The sequence below is a fragment of the Lacerta agilis genome, chromosome 13 (assembly GCF_009819535.1).
Source record: "Lacerta agilis isolate rLacAgi1 chromosome 13, rLacAgi1.pri, whole genome shotgun sequence".
Classification (NCBI taxonomy): domain Eukaryota; kingdom Metazoa; phylum Chordata; class Lepidosauria; order Squamata; family Lacertidae; genus Lacerta; species Lacerta agilis.
In genome coordinates this window covers 17363514-17383749 of record NC_046324.1, presented here as the reverse complement: position 1 = coordinate 17383749, position 20236 = coordinate 17363514, and the positions used below count along the sequence as shown (strand labels likewise).

Below are 20236 nucleotides of genomic sequence, written 5' to 3'. Positions count from 1 at the left end.
TCTTCTAGGTGCTTTAAAAAAGCAGTAAAACTCAGAACATGTATAAAAAGAGATGGGAAGACAGACAGGTCTTGAATGCGCCTGGAAACTGGAATAGGGGAAAATATATAGAGGAAAGTGTATTGTTTGGATTACATTCTGCATCAAGAAATGTAGATGCAAAGGGACTGGACAGGAGGTCAGATTTGTGGAATTATTTTTTATATACTTTTTTTTCTCCCCCCCCCCCTCTTCTTTTGTGAACAGGAAGATACACATGCATTATGCATACCCGTATGCATACATATAGGAGTGTTAAAGAGGGGTTTTGTTAGTTTTTTGTGCTTTTTTCTTTTTCTTTTTTTCTTATTTTTCTTTTTCTTTTTTCTTTTATAGACAAGACAATGTTGTAAGTAAAAGTTTATTTTGTAATGTCATACAATACAGTTGGATTAAGATGCTTTTTCTTTGTTTAACTAAAATAATCAAAAAAAATTATTCAAATAAAATGGAAACTGGAATAGGTGAGAAATCCAATTAAATCCAATTGTTTGCTTGTCCCATACAGGACTGTGCAAACAGGAAGCGGCTTTCACCCCATTCACATATAAGTGGCAGAAATCAGTGTGTGTGTGTGTGTGTACATGCAACAGGTACCACACTTGAGACTGTGATGCCCAAAGGAGAAAGGCTGTTTTACCCCAAGAGGGTTTTCTCAATTAACCTGAAGCCTCTCTAATTCTTCTACATGAGACAGCTGTCTCTACTGTCTATTGTGCTGCACTAGCCTTGCCAGGAGGTGTGTGTGTGTTTAAGAGCACACAGCTTAAACATAGGGCAAATTCGTTGATTCTTGGACTCTTTTATTTAGCGAAGAGGAAAATACGCACACAAATGGGATCCTTGTCCAGGGCCAAACACGGCTCTGCAAACGTGAAACCCAACGCTGAACAAATTCTTCACCTAAGGTAGTTCTCTGTAATCTTGACACAGGGATAAAAACACCATCTCCAGCACTCACAGGTCCACAAGAAAGCGAGCAACCTGGGAGTGGTACTTGGGTTTCAAGTAGTCTGCCAGCTCCCCTTTGCTGACCCAGACGTAGTCCACTTTCTCACTGGCCAAGGGCAAGTGGCTGCCCTGCAGGAGGGCTTTGAAGAAGAAGACCTTGGCTCCCGTGCCACCTTCTGTCTGGGCCGCCTTGGGGAACTTGTACTTGTAAAAGCCGCATGGCGCATTGCCTAGGAACTTGGCCTCCGTGTGGCTTCCTTGGAGGTTCAGGAGTCAGGCAGGAAAAGAAACAAGGGAGGAAACATATTTGTAAGATCAGGTGATACAGAGACAGCAGAATATACCTGGTGATGAAGAATTTTGCCCCTGCACCCCATTTTAAGGTGCCTGTCTTTGGCTGGAATATATGCACCCTGGCACCAACTGCCTCAAATATGCTGAATAATGTTTAACATTTGTGCAGCATGCTGAAAGCGCTTCACACACAAGATGCACAAACTGCCTGGAACAGAGTTTCTCAGACTTATTTGGCCTACTGCCCCCTTTTTAGGAAATATATATATATATTACTCAGCACCCCCCCCCCCCGGAAATCTACTTTCTTTAAGCAAACGAATAGAAAGATGCAGTGACAAATGTGTAGTTTTTTATGTATCTTTACTTCTACCTACGTCCTACAACATAGTAAAGACGTTGCTGTAAATAAAGACACCTTTAAGCTCGAAATTATAAAATTATTTATTAAAATCAAGCATAGTAACATTATACAAAAGATGAAAAAATTCTGAATGGCTTTTCAAAATTTTCTTCTTTCTTTATCCTTCCACTGCCCTATTTTTATTCAATGACCCCCCCCCCCATTGCACCTGAGGATACTACCGCCCCCTTGGATTGTTCCAGTGCTCTCCCCAGTGCTCTCTTCTTCTTTGGGAAACACTGGTCTGGAACCTCCCTTCTCTATAGATTCCTGCTCTGCCCCCCCCCCACAAACCCCCACTGGGCCCAGCAGTAATTTAAGAGATAAGATTGGTAACATGTTCCCTGTCCTAAGAGGCTTGCAATCTACCCCAAAAATGTGACAAATAAGACACAAGGGAGGATACAGAGAAAGGAAAGGGAAATAGAGGTACCGATCAACAGGGGAAGAATGTGAGAATGTTTCAGGTATGCACACCTTAATCACTGACCTGAGAGAGAGGCCAAGGCCCGTTCTGCTGTGGCTCGCAGAGTCTCCCCTTCTTGCCACTCTGTTTGAGGCAAGAGCCAAACGTCTTGGTCACCAAGCTTTTGCTTAACCAGGAGCAGAAGGTTCTGGTCTAACTTCCTGTTCAAAGATGTCCGGTCATTTTCCTTGTCGGCCTCTGCCAAAGAAAGAAGCCACGAGTCAAAGTAATTCAGCCAGCCAGGGATGAATAGATCCAAATGGGATTCCCAGAAGTCTTTGCTGAAAAGGCCACATGAAACCATGTCAAGTAGCAACACTCGGTTCAGGTTGCCTAGACAACACGCTAGGAAGAGCTGGGACGCCGCTTGCAACCTGAACAGCATACATCATATTTTGCACCTTCGGGTGACAAGCAGAATTGTGTATTCCCCCCACCTCTCTTTTTATTTTAAAAAAAGGTCATTGAAGTAGTTCAGTGTCTAATCTTATTAGACTTATTAAAATTGGCTTTTAGTTTGCAGGGCTCAGACAAAAATACCTGCAGGGGGGGTGCAAAGATTCTGAAGTACATGACCTTTTGGCAACGTCTACCTCTAAAAATAAATTGCCCTTCTTTCTCCCGCTCAATTCACAAAATCATTTAAGGCAGAGAAGCTGGATTTAGCCAAATTTAACACTGTTTGTTTCAGACAGAGAGCTTGAATGTGAGCATTCCACTTCTAACTGAAGAGTGGGCAGCTGGATGCTCAACAGAGGGCTGCAAATAGCCACTTGCCTAGCCGCCTGTGGCGAACAGGAATTGCCTCCAGGTGAACAAGAGGAGAAATCATGACCAAGTTGGTCCTTATGCCACATCTGATTATTTCTTAAGGAAAGCAGAGAAATTAAAGGACTCCTTGCTCTGCTGATAGGATGAAAATCAAAACAGGAACATTAAGCATCAAAGACTCATTTCTGTGTCCTTCTTTGAACAGTGGGGTAGAAAACTTTAAATGTGTTTATAAACCACAGCTTTCCTCAGTACTTTGAGAGAGGTGTGTGTGTTTGCTGTACTCTTTTCAGCACCTGCTTTAAAACATTTTGTTTAGAATTTTTTAAAAAACTTTTTTTTTCAAATTTTAGTATTTCTGATAAATCCTGCAGAGGTTTAACTAGAATCAAGCAATATATAAATGTTGTTTAATTCATTAATCATTTGGAAGTGATATCACTGGGCTCTACTGTTTCCTGTAAAGAACGCAACACTCCCTGTGGACACAATCCAGTTTCTCTTACTGAAAATATAGTTAATGAAAGTCTCCCCCTTTCTAGCAGACTGCCCTGTATTTTATTCTCACCAGATTAGAATTAATCCAAGCCTAGTTAGAAATAAGCATCCCCAACAACAGGGCTAAGAGACCCTTTTGGGCCAGAGGGCTATGTCCTTATCTGGCCCCACCCCATGGGCCCACTTTTGACACGTGAGTGGGACAACCCACCTGTCAATCACCTTGTCATCATGCCATCAGATGGGCAAGGCAACCCACCTGCCAGCCATCTGATTTCCTTATGCCATTGGCTAATTGGCATGTGGCCTGTCCCACCCACTGTCTTAAGTACATTGCACAGAGCTTCCCAAGCACCCAAAAATGGGCACTCGGAAACTGCAGCACAAGCGACTTAGCTGCTCCTGTAGCAACCAAGTTGTTGGCACTGAAACTGCTGCTAAATCAGTGGTCTTCCCACCTCTGTTTTAGCAGCAGTTTCAATGCATACCAGTTGGTGCGACTGGAGCAATATGCTCCTGTCTTGCTCATCAGCTGAAGCAAGTCTTGCTCCAGCAAAGTAACAACCCAGAGCTCACTTTCAGCTGACATATGTTAGGGGGGAGGTGGCTGCAGCTTAAGGAAAATTCAAGCCAAAGGGGGAGGCCTGATGGGCCAAGTCTGGCCTTCAGACTGGAGGCTCCCCTACCACTGCCCAACAACATCCCAATGAGGTAGGTGGAGGAAGCATTGGCTCGAACCTGTTATCCGTGGGGCAGGATTGAACTTCCGGAATTTCTGTTCCCACAAGTCTTCCACATCTTGAATCAGCACGATCTCCTGCCCAGCGTCGTCATCGTATTTTTTCCTCTGCATACGCTCCTCCTCTGCAAAGCGGCGGAGTTCGTGGTCTGAATAGAGGCTTTTCTCCATCTCAACCTGGCAAAGCAAAACAAATAGAAAACCATCCGATCCAGAGCCCAGCCAGCAAGCTTCTGCAAATCACTTTCCTGAGTGCTGCATTGTTTAAGATGAGGTTGGGGAATTCGTGGTCCTCCCACTCTCATCAAGTATGGCAAATGGTCCGAGATTATGGGGAAAGCCGTCCAGCAACATCTGGAGGGCCACATGTTCCAAGATGTGCAAGGAAGAGATTTTTGATTTCAGCATGCAAGGTACAATATCAGTAACACAAGATGTAGTATGTTGAACAGAATCCAGGGAACCTCGGTCATCCCCCCCCCCAAAAAAACCCCACCTTGTCCCTTGAGTGGTAATTGTGAAAATTACCTCTTACAAAAATTAGATGTGTTATTTGTTATGCTGAAGGTTTTTTTTTAGCCTTGTTACTATCAGCCAAAGGCCCTCCAAACACAAGCCTTACATGCCTCAGAACTGTTGCCGGGACCCAAAATCTTTATTTCACCTCCCTCCCCTTCCTCAGACATCCAACTCTTATTCATGTCTCACTAAACTGAGCTCTGCTGCATGATGAAGTCAATTCTAGAGTGGCTTTCAGAAACAATCATTCAGGAAGCAGGCAGGATCTGCTCTGTCCTCCTTCTCCCACACTAGCAGATGCTTCCAGCTGCTGGAACCACATGGAAGAACAAACACTAGAAATCACCAGCCCCTTGGGAGCCCCATCTGCACAGCTTCATCCTCCCCTTCAATATCTGCATTCACTCACCGAGGACTTAATTTGACTCAGCTCAAGCACCTGCCTTTCAGAGCATCTTTCTCGCTCCACTGAATCTCATGATAATTGTTTGTACATTTATCCTCCCTTTCCTCCCTTGGATGTGGGAACCTTTGGTCCTGTTGAACTATAGCTCCCATCTGTCCCAGCAAGCACGGCCAATGGGCAGGGTTGGTGGTGGGAACTGTAGTTCAGCAGCATCTGAAGTCTTCCACACCTGAATTAAGGCTATACCCAACTACCCAGAATATACCCATTGAATCTAATGGTCTCAACTTAATCGTGTCCATTGTTTTCAACAGGTCTATGAGTTAAATATGAATACAGCCCTAATTGATTAAATTTCTGTTGCACTTTTCCTCCCAAAGAAGTCCCAGGCAGCAAATAGTAAAACAATTTTTTAAATTAAAAAATGGGTGGAACTCTGTCCAAGACCCTGGATAGCTGCTGCCTTTTTAAGAACAGACAATACTGTAATGCAACCTTTATTTTTTTATTGTCGTTTATTAAATTTGTATATCACCCTTCATTAGAAGATCAAAGGGCAGTTATAAAAGTATAAATTATCCTAATAAATAAATGCACAATTCCTTTGACAAGGTAGAATAATTTTCCATATTATCTTTTAGATAAAGATAACGGGACCTCTAAATCCAGAACATCAGACCACTGCATGTGAACACCAGTTACTGGGTTGGGGGGACAAAGCAGGAGATTACTGCTGTCTTCATCTGCATGCAAGTAGACATCCAAGTAGACGTCTCAGAGGAATCTGGGTAGCTGCTAACTGGCTGGGGAAGGAATGGTGCTCATTTGACCCTCAAGATGTCATTCAACTCCAACTCCATCAGCCAGTGTGGCCAGTGATGATAGGAGAAACCCCTGCTGAATTTAACTGTACTTACTTACTTCTGAGCAAAGCTGATTCAGATTGCAGCCTAAAGCATCAAGAGGAGACCTGTGGTTCCGCCAGATGTTACTGGATTCTCAGCTCCCATCACCCCCAATGACTGGCCACAATGGCTAGGGAAATCCGAGATGGGAATCCCAACAATTGCAGGTTTCACATCACTGCTTTAGGCTAGATTGAACACAAGCCATGCCTACTCTGAAGTAAGTCCAACTAACTTGCTAAGATTCCTGCATTGCAGGTAGTTGGACTAGATGGCGCCAGATATCCTTCCAGCTCTACCATTCTGTGATTCTACACTGTCAGGTAAGTGGGATAAGGATTGCAGTTTTATCAGTCTAATCCAGCAAAATACCTTTTATATGGTTTCGAATTGGGGGGGGCAATTTTTTATTTACAAAATTAAAAGATATGTGTGTGTGTGTGTGTGTGTGTATTGCTTTTCTTTTTGTTGTGTGTGTATATGTATATGTGTGTGTTAATTATACACAAACACACACTATATATCTTTTTATTTTTATAAACAACAAAATATTACATGGGCCACTCTGAGACTCCCCTTTCCAATTCAACACCCTGCTCCCGCCACCCGATGTGCGCATGCGCCCCTCTGCCTCTTTCACCTGCTGCAGCAGCTCCGTCATTTCTTTCTCCTCCGGACTCATCTCCTGACTGACTCTGTGCGGCCTTTGCAAGCAAAGCGCTCCGAAAAGCCTCCATTTCGGCCCGGCTGCCGCGGAGCCGCCGGAAAGACCCCTCCAACAAGCGCGGATCGGCCAGTTCGCCGCAGCCCCGCTCAGCAGCACCCTGCCAAAGGGCGCCGCCATCTTTGTCACCGCCGGACCACAATGCACCGCGGTGGCAACCCGACCTTAGAGGTAGGAATGAAGAGTTACACGCTGCCGGCGATAGAGGGCTGTTTTAAAGCACACTTTTCTCGACCACCGCACAATCGGGCAAAGAAAGCATATTTTATTTATTTCATTTTCACATTTATAATTACAGTTATTTAGCCTTTCCCCCAAGAAGTGCAACGCGATGCACACGTTTTGCCCTCTCCTTATTTTATTTTCACAACATCCCTAAGAGGCAGGTTAAGCTGAACAGGCTGTGACTGGCCCAAGGTCACCTAGTGAGTTTCATGGGCGAATGAGGATTTTAACCCTCACCTCCCAAGTCCTAGTCTGACACTCACCATAATAGCTGCCCCTGCTTTATTTTTAGAATAGTTCTTAAAATTCCTATTACTGTATTTGTGTCGTTTTTCACACAGACAATAAAGTCTCAATAACACTCACAAGAGGGTAAAAGAACTTAAAAGGAATTTTCCCACGAAAATGGACCCGTGTTCGAACAATAATATGATCACTCTTCCTTAATATATTTATGACTTTTCGTTACGTTTAAGTCCTGTCGCTCTAGGAAATTCCCATCTCCATGGTGGAAATCCGTCTCTAGTTTCCATTGCTGGCTAACAGGGAGCGACAACGCACCATGGTCGAGGCCTGGGCGCCGTACGTCTCTCTGCCCACGCTGTACGGTATGTCTTTCTCCATGCCTGGGCGCCGCCATTTTAGGATCAGTCGTAAAGCAGAGGCTCTGTACGTAGAGAGGGCGCCGCCATTTTGCCATCGCCTATAACCGCGAGAAGAGCTTTGCGCTGTAGCGCCGCCCCTACCGCCCTGCGAAAGCTTCGCGGTGCCCGGCAAGAGGGATCCAGACGGTGGCGGGGAAGGATCATGATTCCTTGGTTGGCGCTTGCCCGGCGAGGGCTTTTGGGGGGCGGCTCGGGGTAAGAAGTCGTAGGCCGGGGTGGAAAGGGCTGGGTTGGTCGGGGGTGGGGAGATCTGGAGCTTCAGTTTGGGAGGGCTGCTGTTGGGGATGCCAGGTGGGTTGTCTCCCTTCAAGGCCCTTCTGCCTTTGAAGTCAGTAGGTAAGGCAGAAATCCAACAGGTGGAGCATCTGCCATCACTGGGCAGGCTGCTGTTAAGGATGCCAGGCGGTTTGTCTCCCTTCAGAGCGCTTCTGCCTTTAAAATTGGCAGGGAAGGCAGAAATCCAACCGGTGGAGCTTTCACCCATGCCTCCATGCTTGGGGACGTCTGTAACCGGTGACTCTATTAACGATTTGCAGCATGGTGGGTGCACAAGCTAGTGGGGGAAAGTGTCGGACTAAGACTTGGGAAGATCCAGGTTCGAATCCCTACTTGGCCGTGCTCAATGACTTCCACCCGTGTGCATCATAAGCAGCGATCTTATTATAAGCAGGGTAAAGCTGAGTACCACCACCGCAGTCACTTTGGGCGCTGCTACCCGATTCAGAAGCCGCCGCCCCCATCTCTGCTATAGTACAATAATCTGTTTATCTCAAGAACAAGGGATGAGAGCCTGCTTTGGACTTTATCAGCCTGACTGAGAGAGTAAAGTGATTTAGTTAAAGGATGGACCCATAGATCTGTGTGGGGAGAGCACTACAGAAAGTTTCGGGTTCTGTCTCAGACATCTTCCATTAAAAGCATCCTAGGTAGCAGGTTTGGGGAAATGCCCCTTGCCCCAGCCCATCTGGAACTACTGGCAGAAGCACACAGCATTTTAAAGACACTGAGAAACTGGGCTCAGGCCTGATGGGTCACTGGCCTGATCCAGCAAGCTCTTATGTTCTTAAAACCTAGTCAATGGGAACGCTCCTGCCACCAGGTTATCCCAGATGTGTTGGATACAGAGCAGATTCATATGATCATACAGCTCAACTTTCCCCAACTTTGTGCCCTCCAGATGTTTTGAACTACAACTCCCATCAGCCCCAGCCAGCAGTTGTAGTCCAAAACATCTGGAGGGCACCAAGTTAGGGATGGCTGATAACTCACAACTTCTGCTCATTTAACTTCTGCACATTCAGCTTTTATGTGCTTAGCAAAAATAAAGGGGCAAAAAGGGGGCAGGCATCTGGAGGGGGGGCACGACTGGCAATCCCCACCACCATTGCATCCAATGTGTTCCAGCTATACACAAGTTTAGCTTTATGTGCTCTCCTTGGAATGCAGCCTTTGCATAAGCTGAGAATTGTCTGTAGTTCAGTAGTATTTCGGACACATCTCCCTTCCAGATGCTACCAAATTTCTCGTCTGTTGGGGGAAAGGTGACAGAACCATTAATACTGTTTTGTTGTGTAGGTAGGTGCTGTAGACCGGGGATGAAGGTATTACAGCCCAGGTCTTGTGAAGGACCACCTTGACCTATATAACCCTGCCCATACACTTGAGATGTACCAAGAGTCCTTCTTCAGTGCCTGCCTTTTAGGATCATGAGCAAACGAGATGGGTGCTACTCAGCGAAGGTCCTGAAACAATCATGGACTTGCCCCTTCAGCTCTGGCATTGGGGAGGCCTTTTGAACACCTTCCTCTTCGTGGCTGCAACTTTTTATTAAGCACTCAACTCTGCTGTACTCTTTGTGAGGCCACTGTCGCACTTACCAGCAGGTTAAAAATACTATTAAACCCAATCAAGTATTTAAAAGTTCCCAGAGCTGTGAGAGGCATTGTTTTGTGTTTTTTTGGTTTGTTTGTTTTTTAAAATCCTCCCAGCTCTTCTGATGCCACAGGAGTTGGTGGCTGTTGCAGCAAGGCCGTTGGTTCACATGGAAACGCTTGCAATCTACTGAAGCGATAGCAATCTCTTCCTCTCCCTCCACCCTCTTCAGCAAGGTTATAGCTGAGCTCATTTAATTAATTGCTAGGAGTGGTTGCACAATGTTGCGTGGTTGGACAAGGTCTGTAGGTGACCTTCCATTGTGGGTGATATTCTTAATTGTATACGCTCTTCATAACGAATGCTATTGAACTAGCAATACAGATTTGCAGTGAAAATGGCCCTCTTCCTATGGAAGTGACAATGCATGGGTGTCCCCCCCCCCTATTCTTTCTAGACATCATTGAATCAAGAAGGTGTTTTCAGGCAGTGGGTTTTAAAATACACAACTGATTGCCCTTTTTATTATTCTTAACTAGTATTTCAAGTGTTGTCTGGTTTTTAATTCCCTCTTTTGGTGCGCTGGAATGACAAACGTCTTGCAAATGTATCGAACAATTCCGATGGGATTTTGAAAACCACTTTTTTGGGGGGGGAGCCTTGTGAGGTGGATCAGTTTGAAAATCAACAGTAGGGCTTTGATCTATATTTTTTCTTTCTGTGGAAACCATTAGTTGATTTATTTACTACTTTAAAAAAAAAACCTTAAGCATCCTCCAAATTGTTCAGGGCAGTATATGTAAGTTTTCTTCTCTTGCCCTCGCTCCTGCTTGTTTTATTCTCACAACCGCCCTGCAAGGTAGATCATTTACAAGTACTTTCCTGCTCAATTGGACCAAGACAGCTATCAAATCCAGAATCCGATTCTCACAGTAGCCACCCGGATGCCTGTAGGAAGTTGAGAAGCGGGACTTGAGTGTGACATCGCTCTCCCCACTTGCGATTTCCAGCAGCAACTGGTATTTGGAGGCTGCACTGCATCTTGTGGCAGCGAGTTCCATAGTTTAACCCAGTGCTGCATGAAGAAGTACTTCACGCCTTTCTGTCCTGAGTCATCCAACATTCAGCTTCACTGGGCGGTACCTAGGCTCTAGTATTATGCAATTAGGGGGGAGCGAAAATCCATCTATTTCCTTTCTTCATGCCACAAGAGAGTGTGACAGGCTTAGGCTACCCAGTGAGCGCAATTGCGGGATTTGAACCTGGAACCTGTTATCCCACTGTGGGCTCCTGCGTAGACAAAATGGCACCATCCACACTCGGGAAGGATGCTTTGGTGAAATTGGGTGAGCTTCAGAAGTACAAAATAACTTGTGGAAGGAGGGCGTTTGCTTGGTAGTCACAGAATACTCAGGGGTATGGGGGAGAGAGAGAGAGAGAGAGGCTAGGGGAGAATAGATGGAACAGAAGGGAAACTAGAAGGGGGAGCATCCTGGAAAGGCATAGCTGGGCACCCTGAAAACGAATACTCTGCACTGCAATACTTTTGTTGCAGGTACAACCTTTGCTTTTTTAAAGTGCCCCAGTCCCTTAAATCGAGCAACTATCAGCAGGTAGAATTTGATTGGCCAGTCCTGAAAGTTAATTTTTTAAACTCCCATCAGTCTGCTGTGTTGTTGTTTTTTCAGTCACTGCTCTAGCTATGCTAACCTGCAACCTCCGGCTTCTCTCTCCTTATGGCAACGGCAGGGTTTCCCTGTCTCGGGGTGTGCAGACAAGCATCCAGAGACTTCAAGGGCTAACTGGGGATTCCGCCAGCCCAGCTGCTGAAGAAGAGGCAGGAGCTGCGAACAACAGCGACTTCAGGTGAGGCGCAGTTTCAAAAAAAGGGACGAGGCATGGCTGTTGTGACATCCAGAGTGCGCAGTATCCTGTGACCCAAAGGGACCACTTGGAGAAACCGTATGAAATTTGAAAACAGCTTTTGGAGTCCCTTTCCAGAAGATCACTTACTGATCTCGGCTATTCTGGAGTTGCATCTTTCTGCCTGTGGTTACAAACTGCCTTTAGAATTGTGTGAAATGCTTTGAAATGGTTTTGTTTAAAGCTTACAGTAAGCCTCACGTGTTTCAATTGAACTTTGGGGGAGAGAGCCAGTGTGCACCCAGGAGGTCCCAGTTTGCACACATCCCTCTCCTCCTTGTGGTCCTGGCAGTGACTTCGCTCCTGCTGTGTGCCTCTTCTTCTTTTGTGTCCATGCGAAGACAGAGTGAGGGCTAGAAGGACTGCCCTCACTCTGATTTGGCTTCAGGTGTCACTGTGCTGCCAAGCCTGACCACATTGAGGGACAGTACCTATAGGATCCTTATCCTTATCCAAATCAGACCATTGGTCCATTTAGCTCAGTATTGTCTGCACTGACTTCCAGAATCTCAGGCAAGGGATGTTCCTGGCCCTACCTGGAGATATTGGGAATTGAACCCGGGGCATGCAGGGCAGACACTTTACTTCTGAGCTACGGTCCCTCCCCTAGATTTCCTGCCCTTGCTCTGCATCTTCAGGTAAAGAAAAAGAAAATGGAGATGCTTACTTCATGTCTGTTCTGGAAAATGGCTTGAGTGGGGTGTTAGAAACGTAGATATATACCATATTTTTCCGTGTATAATACGCCCCCGCGGACGGTCTGAGAATCAGCGTGTTTTTACATGAGTAGAATGTGTCCTTTTATTTAAAATGCATCTCTGGGTTATTTGTGGGGATAGAAATTCGTTCATTTTTATTATTATTATTTCAAAATATAGTCCTGCTCCCCACAAGGTCTGAGGGACAGTGGACCGGTGCCCCCTGCTGGAAAAGTTTGCTGACCCCTGGGTTAGAGTGTCAGACTAGGACCTGGCAGATCAGGGTTCAAATCCCCACTCAGTCATGATGTTCACAGAGTAACTTTGGGCCAGTCACAGCCTCTTAGCCTAGCTCACAGGGTCGTTGCAGGGGTTAACTGTGGAGGGGGTGAACCATGTACTCCTTGGACGAAAAGGTGGGCTATAAATGCAATATATAAGCTCTTCTGCTTGCCTGTTTAAGAAAGCTGGAGGCTGCAGGCAGATGGAGATGTCAGTCGCTAATCTGGCATCCAGAGATCTCCACAGGGTCGCAATTGGAAATGCGCCTGGCGCCTGGCTAATTTCTAACACTGAGTGAGGGGGCCTCCGAGCCACCTGTGAATGAGTTGATGAAGTTAGGGCGGGGGGGAGATGCCTACTTAGTCCCAATTTAATTTTACTAAAGCTGAGCATCTTAAAGGTAGGAGAATGGGCAAGGTGAAGCAAGAGTAAGCCAAGTGCACTGTTTGCTGTTGAGACTTCTTAAACCTCCCCCAAGCCGCACGGAGGTTCTTCTCTGAATGCCTGGACCGTTTTAAGCTTTGCATCAAAACTTCACATTCTCCCTTCCCATTTTACTTTTCAGCTTTTACCCCCCGGCACCAGGGAAAGGGAGCGCTCAGCGGTGGGATGGGAAGAAATTCGAAGAGATCCCAATAGCTCACATCAAAGCTACATATAACAAGTAAGTGGCAAGTTTCTCCATCTGTGGTGGATTTGCCCCGAGCGTGCAGATTGGGGTGGGGATCTGTCCCCCTTTAGCGATGGGGTCGGATAAAGACAACTTGGAAATGTCTGAGGTGAGAGCCAGCCGGACTTAACTGTGGATGGTTTTACACAATGTTTTGGGGGGGGGGGAATCTAAAAAAAAATCAAATGGGGCATAGGTTTATACATAGCATTAAGGTTCTGTATAAAGAAAATTATGCTTCAGTTCACACTAATTCCTATAATTCTATGAGACTCATGAGCAGGACTAAAGAGGGATGCCCCCGTCTCCTTCCTGCCCCCAATTATTTACTATATGTTTAGAACCATTGGCTGTCAGCCCTCTGTAATGTTAAAGATCTACAAGGAATAGCGAATTACAGCTAAAATTAAAACATGTACGAGACCGGAGTTATTATAGAATATGACTCCCTTTGGCGGACATTCGAGGGTTAAGTATATTATGGTTAGACTGTGAAAGCTGACTGGTAATGTATTTACAATCTTCAGCCATCTCTCTGTAAATGCATAACGCTTTGGGGAAGAGAAGGGAGGGGGGTCACAATTTTTATCGGGGTGTTTCATGATGTTATTGTATTTGTTAAAACAAAATAAAATAAAAAATTCCTTCCAGTAGCACCTTAGAGACCAACTAAGTTTGTTCTTGGTATGAGCTTTCATGTGCCTGCAGGTGTATCTGAAGAAGTGTGCATGCACACGAAAGCTCATACCAAGAACAAACTTAGTTGGTCTCTAAGGTTGGTCTTAGTTGGTCTTAGTTGGTCTACTGGAAGGAATTTTTTATTTTATTTTGTTTTGACTATGGCAGACCAACACGGGTACCTACCTTGTATTTGTTGTATCTCTTTATCCTTAATCTTTTTAAGAAAAGGATGTTGGGGAGCTGGAAAAGGTGCAAGCCTTATTGTTGTTGTTGTTATTATTTATTTATTTATTTATTTATACATACCTCGCCCATCTGGCTGGGTTTCCTCAGCCACTCTGGGCAGCTCCCAACAGAATTAAAAGCACAATAGAGCATTAAACATTAAAAACTTCCCTAAACAGGGCTGCCTTCAGATGTCTTCTAAAAGTCAGGTAGTTGTTTATTTCCTTGACATCTGATGGGAGGGCGTTCCACAGGGAGGGCACCACTACCGAGAAGGCCCTCCTCTGCCTGGTTCCCTGTAACCTCACTTCTCGCAGGGAGGGAACCGCCAGAAGGCCCTCAGAGCTGGACCTCAGTGTCCGGGCTGAATGATGGGGGTGGAGATGCTCCTTCAGGTATACGACGAAGGGGGTGGAGCAGTTCCTGCTGTGAGGTTACAGCATTTGGGTTTTTTTAGTCTAAAGGCAAGCGAGGAGTGACGTGACAGAAGTGTGGAAACCATGCCCTCTTCTCTTCCCTCCTTGCAGCACTCACATCCTGATCACCTCGCATGAGAACGTCGCCTTGACCCTGTCGACCTGCGGTAGCGAAGGGTTCAAGAACGCCAGGAAGGCCACCGCCATTGCGGCACAGACCACGGGGATCGCAGTAGCAGCTGTGAGTGAAATCCAAGTCGCAGCACCCCTGGAGGCAAAGTTTTTCCCGATGGGGAAGGGCGAGGGCCAGTTTTCCCGCCTGGACGTATCTTCTTGACGCAAGCAGCGAATCCCAGTGTGTGGGCTCTGTGTTATTTGCACAGAGCTTCTCACTTGCATCCTGCACCTAGATGATAACCACAAAACTCTTTGCTCATTTTAAGAGCTGTAATATATACCAGTATTTTTATTAGATGTTAAATTTACTGGTCACTTGTCACCCAAAGAGTCTCCAAGTGACTTACATTGATTTTTTTTTTCATAAATACAGTGGTACCTCGGTACTTTCGAACATCTCCATTGACGAACATTTAGGTTTTCGAATGCCATAAACCCAGAAGTACCATATATTCCGGCGTATAAGACGACTGGGCATATAAGACGACCCCCAACTTTTCCAGTTAAAATAGAGAGTTTGAGGTATACTCGACTACAGATTCTCCACCCGGCGTATAAGACGACCCCCGACTTTTGAGAAGATTTTCCTGGATTAAAAAGTAGTCTTATACGCCAGAATATACAGTAAATGCTTTGGCTTTCAAACACACCTCAGAAATCAAACAGGAAATGCAACTTCCACTGAGTGCAAGATCCTGAGGCCTAGCTGTTGGCTATTGGGTTTTTGGTTTTTGACCGTTTCAGAACTCGAACGTCTTCCAGAACGGATTACGTTTGAAAACCAAGGTACCACTGTACATTGTGCTGTAGAAAAGTGGAAGGAGGGGTCAAATAACATGTTAATATTTGAAGGTACGTATGAGGGGGGGCAGCCCCCCCCAGTAACAGTGATAGAAAACATTGGCAGCACACCTCCAAGAAACAAAACAATATTCCCACCCAGTAATCAGCAGATATTTTTTTTAAAAAATAACACCCCCCTTAGCATGTCAACCTATGATTTTGCTATTGAAATCTTCCCCTCTCCACCCAGAAGACATTGGAGCCCTCAGTTCTCAGCAAGATCTTGATCACAAAGATGTTTGCACAAGTGATAGAAAACAAGCCGTTCGTTCAGTGGCAAACCCAGGCTTGTGGCTGCATAATGTAAAAGCAAATATCTGAGTACAGCACCAAAGCCAGTGAGAAAAGGGCTGCAGTGATGACTCTCTCATTGAAACACAGCCCCCTTCTTATTTGGGGGCTCGTTCCCTCACTTGATTGACTCATTAACGCATTTAGTTTTGCACATTCTTTCAAGGTGGAAATTGGCTTTCTCCTGTATCTAGTTCAGTCCAGAGTGCTTGTGAAGAGCTTCTGCGCAGAGATGATGGATGTGTATTGTCAGTTCTTGCTGTCCCAAGGGTCTTGCTAACAGCTTTCTGGGTGTTGGTATATGTTTTAAGTGGGCTCGTAAAACTGGAATGAGCATTATAAAGGGAAAAGGTTCAGTGCACCCTGAAACGGGTGGCTTATGTTGAGCACTGCTTTTTGAAATTAATGGGCCTAAGTCAGCCACATTCATTAAATTCTGTGGGATTACTCTGGGTAGGACAAACAAGTGACTATCACCCTAATTATTGTTACAGGTAGGTAGCCGTGTTGGTCTGCCATAGTCAAAACAAAACAAAACAAAGAATTCCTTCCAGTAGCACCTTAGAGACCAACTAAGTTTGTTCTTGGTATGAGCTTTCGTGTGCATGCGCACTTCTTCAGATACACTGAAACAGAAGTCAGCAGACCCTTAAATATAGTGAGGGAGATTTATATTTATTGCTATAGAAGAAAAGCCCACTAAAATAGCCACTAGATGGCAACCTTCCCATATTATATTCAGGGTATCCCATATTCTCTCTAGAAAGTTGCCAGTAGCCAGTTTGGAAGTAGGAGACATTTAACAGCGCCGCCAATGTGGTAGGTAAAGCCCCAGGTTGGGGAGAAGAAGAAGAAGAAGAAGAAGAAGAAGAAGAAGAAGAAGAAGAAGAAGAAGAAGTAGTAGTAGTAGTAGTAGTAGTAGTAGTAGTTTGGATTTGATATCCCACTTTTCACTACCAGAAGGAGTCTCAAAGCAGCTAACATTCTCCTTTCCCTTCCTCCCCCACAACAAACACTCTGTGAGGTGAGTGGGGCTGAGAGACTTCAAAGAAGTGTGACTAGCCCAAGGTCACTCAGCAGCTGCATGTGGAGGAGCGGGGACGCGAACCCGGTTCCCCAGATTATGAGTCTACCGCTCTTAACCACTACACCACACATAGACATCTCATCAAAGGGAAATGGAACAAGGAGGGAAGAGGAAAGCAAGCTGCTCCTTCTCTGGTCAGTGGGTGGTCTGTGTCTTGCTTGCTTGGATTGTTTTCAGGCACCTTCACATTGTGCTTGAGCCAAAAAGCATCCCTCCCCACCGGAGCAGCTTACTAAATCTATACGAGAGTATGACCGTGCTGGCAGGGGCAGTCTTTATATATGCAGCGCTCAGAAAATGCCAGGTGCTTGAGAACTGTTTAATAACAACAGCAAACATGGAGACCGAACGTGGGGGTGGCTCTTTGGCTAAATGTGCAAAACATCTTTGTTTTCCCCACCCAGAAAGCATCGGCGAAGGGTGTGTCCCACATCCGAGTTGTGGTGAAAGGCCTAGGACCTGGCCGCTTGGTAAGTGCCTGCGTTTCCTTACTGAGGATTTTCATTGCTTCTGCTGTGCTCATTGAAATTAATGGACATTACAAGCCGAAGCCCATTCTCTTTTAAGTAGTTGAAATCCACCCTGGCTGCTGTTGGTGCAGATCAAAATAGAAGAAGGCACGTCTCTGTCCCCTGCCCCCAAGGAACACACAGCCTTTTAAATTTTGAAAGCAGGAGAGAGGCAACAATGAAAAGGTAGAATCAGAAACAAAAGGGGAGGGGGACATTAGCCGATGGTTTCAGTCAATGGTGAGGACCAGTGGCGGTTGTCAAGAACTTACACGGCTCAAGACACAGTTATAGGTGAAACTTTGCTTAAAACGTGCCTTTGCTAATTTATATGCATAGGTGACTCTGGGAAATGAAGGGTCAAGAATTTTTTCCATTGAGAAACTGACCTGTGGCAAAGGAAGTAGCCTCGATTTGGAGTCTTGTTTCTGCCTGAACTTGCAGGCCACTAAGCCTCCCCATCTCTCCTTAGCTGCTGTTCGTTCTCCCCAGGGAGATTCAACAGGCACCTTCCTTATCAATCTTTAGGCGCCAGGCAAAAAGTGTTCCTCTTCAACCAGGCCTTCGGCTGATTAATATTCTGCAGCCTTTTAAATGTGATGGGGAGGTATTGTTCTCTTGTTTCTGTTTTAACTACTTATTTGTGCTTTTATCTCATGTTTTTAATCTTGTGAACCGCCCTGAGATCTTTTGTTGAAGGGCTGTATAGAAATCCAATACATAAATACATCTTTTCTCCCCTTCCCACACCCCTGCAGCAGTTAGGCTTGGGGTGGAGAGTAGACCCTTCTATTGGGAACTTATAGAAGGGTCCCATCCTCCAGACTAAAGCTTAATTGTCATACAAAGGGTGCCATTTTCACAGGGGCGACAGCACACGAGGAGAAGCCTTCCCTCTCCCACTGTAGCCACCCCTGTAAACATCCCTGGGGGGAACCTTCGCTTGGCTCTTATAGAAGGGTTTTCCCCACAAACCAAATTGTAGTCGAGGGGAAGAGGGTGGAGAGGACACCACAGACTGGATAGGAAGGCACCGAGGTAGTCAGGAAAATTCTTGGGTTCAATATACAGCATCTTATTCATCTATTGCATTTATATCCCGCCTTTTTCTCCACAACAACCCTGTGGAGTAGGCTAGGATGAGAGGCAGTGGCTGACCCAAGCCTCATGGCCAAGCGGGGATTTGAACCCTGGTCTCCCAGGTTCTAGTCGGCCACTCAAACCGCTACACTACATTGGTTCATCTCCAGGTGAGGCTGGGAGAACAGGGGCCAATTAGTGTGTAGACCCAGGATTCCCCAACCCCATGCCCTCCGTCTGTTTTGGACTACAGTTCCTATCACCCCCAGGCAGTATGTCCAGTGGTCAGGGATGGTGGAAGGTCTGGAAAGCCTGATTTTGACAATAAATTGGTCTGGTTCCATATAAGGCCCAATTGGCACTCTGCTTTAAACAATCATGGCTTCCCTCCCAAAGAACCCTGGGAAGTGTAGTTCATTAAGAGTTGTTAAGACTCCTTATTCTTCTCACGGAGCTGCAATGGTGCAACCATCGTTCCCTCTTCCCAGGGGACTCTTGAGAATTATAGCTCCGAGAGGGGAGCAGGGGGTCTCCTGGCAACTCTCAGCACCTTTAACAAACAGCATTTTGAGGGGAAGCCATGATTGCTAAATTGGTTAAACCACAGTGCGTTTCTTTTTTTAAAGGTATAGTGCAGATGGGGCCTGAGTCAGCTTCTTGTCTTCCCGTGCAGGAAGCTAATGTTGTGTTGTCTGAAGGGTGGAAAAAACACTTGTCTCTCTGTCTCTCTGTCTCTCTCTTTCAGGCAGCCATCAAAGGACTTACCATGGGTGGCTTGGAGGTGATTTCCATCACGGACAACACCCCGATCCCACACAACGGCTGCCGGCCTCGAAAGGCACGAAGGCTGTGAATTGGGAGCAGAGGGTCAAAAAGAGAGACTGCGTTCAGGGCTCATGCAAGTCTGGTTCTGATGCGCCTCTTGTAGCCATTTTGAGGGGGCGGCGCTACCTGCCCCTCATTCCTCCATCCATATGTCAAAATGGAGATGGCCTTGAGCTTAGCCCACTCACAGAACAAGCAAACAGCTGTTTTTATCATCCAAACAAGCCTTGCCTATAAAATCTGTAGGTTAAAGTTGCCGCCTCTAAATGTCTCCTTTCTCAGGCTGCCACGTGGGGTTGCGTTTTTATTTTACTCTTATTTTCTCTCTGGAATTCCCCAGGAAGAGGGATTTATGGCCAAGCCACTCCGTCACTTGCTGCTCTGTGAAGGGAACGGGGTCATATCCCTACGTTTAAAGCCCGCAGCATCACCCCCCAAAGAATCCTGGGAAGTGTAGTTTGCCCCTTCTCAGAGCTGTGGTTCCCAACACCTTTAGTGAACTACTCTTCCCAGGATTCTTTGGGGGGGGTGAAGCCATGTGCTTTAAATGTCTAATGTGGAGGAGAGTCTCTTGTCCAAAGAAGACCGGAAGGAGAGAGGGCTGTTCCTGGAACTTCTCAGGGAAGTGGAGTGGGTGGGTGGCACACAGCTCAGAAGGTAGGTTGCTCCCAGTCCCCCCCCCTCCCCAGTTCCCCAGTTTAAACAGCCCTGTTATCTGTTCCCGATAACCTCGCAGCTGCGAGCCACACATGTTGACCATTGCAGTGGGGAGGTTGGCTGATTACTCAAAGCCAGCCTTGCAAGAAAGCTGAGCAGAGCCGCTGCTTATAGTTAATGAACAGCCAGCAAACATACTTTGTTTTGTCATGAGCGCTAATGGGGCGTAGATTGCTCCCCTTCGGTCCAGCTGCCAGCTCCAAAGTGAATGTTGTTGTGTCTGACTCCCTCCCCTCGATGCCATTATTTTTCCTTCTTTGGTTCCTAATGTTGTAATCAACTCTGCTCTTCTTTAAAAGAAAGGGTGCCATGGCAACCAGGCAGCCATTTTAACT

At 46.0% G+C, this 20236-nt stretch overlaps 2 protein-coding genes across 2 annotated transcripts; one reads left to right on the top strand and one right to left on the bottom strand.

Annotated features, from left to right (window-relative positions):
- Positions 1-825: 825 nt before the first annotated feature.
- MRPL46 (mitochondrial ribosomal protein L46) lies at positions 826-6850 on the bottom strand. Its single transcript, XM_033167566.1, has 4 exons — positions 6632-6850; positions 4161-4338; positions 2178-2351; positions 826-1247 (listed from the first exon to the last, which is right to left on the bottom strand). Exons 1-4 carry the CDS (start codon positions 6833-6835, stop codon positions 997-999), a joined length of 807 nt encoding a protein of 268 aa, XP_033023457.1. The 5' UTR covers positions 6836-6850; the 3' UTR covers positions 826-996.
- An 806-nt stretch (positions 6851-7656) lies between these two features.
- On the top strand, positions 7657-19439 carry MRPS11 (mitochondrial ribosomal protein S11). The gene is made up of 6 exons (XM_033167525.1): positions 7657-7800; positions 11227-11343; positions 12946-13044; positions 14484-14613; positions 17175-17240; positions 19105-19439. The coding sequence occupies exons 1-6, from the start codon at positions 7748-7750 to the stop codon at positions 19210-19212; spliced, it is 573 nt and encodes a 190-aa protein (XP_033023416.1). The 5' UTR covers positions 7657-7747; the 3' UTR covers positions 19213-19439.
- The last annotated feature ends 797 nt before the right edge of the window (positions 19440-20236 follow it).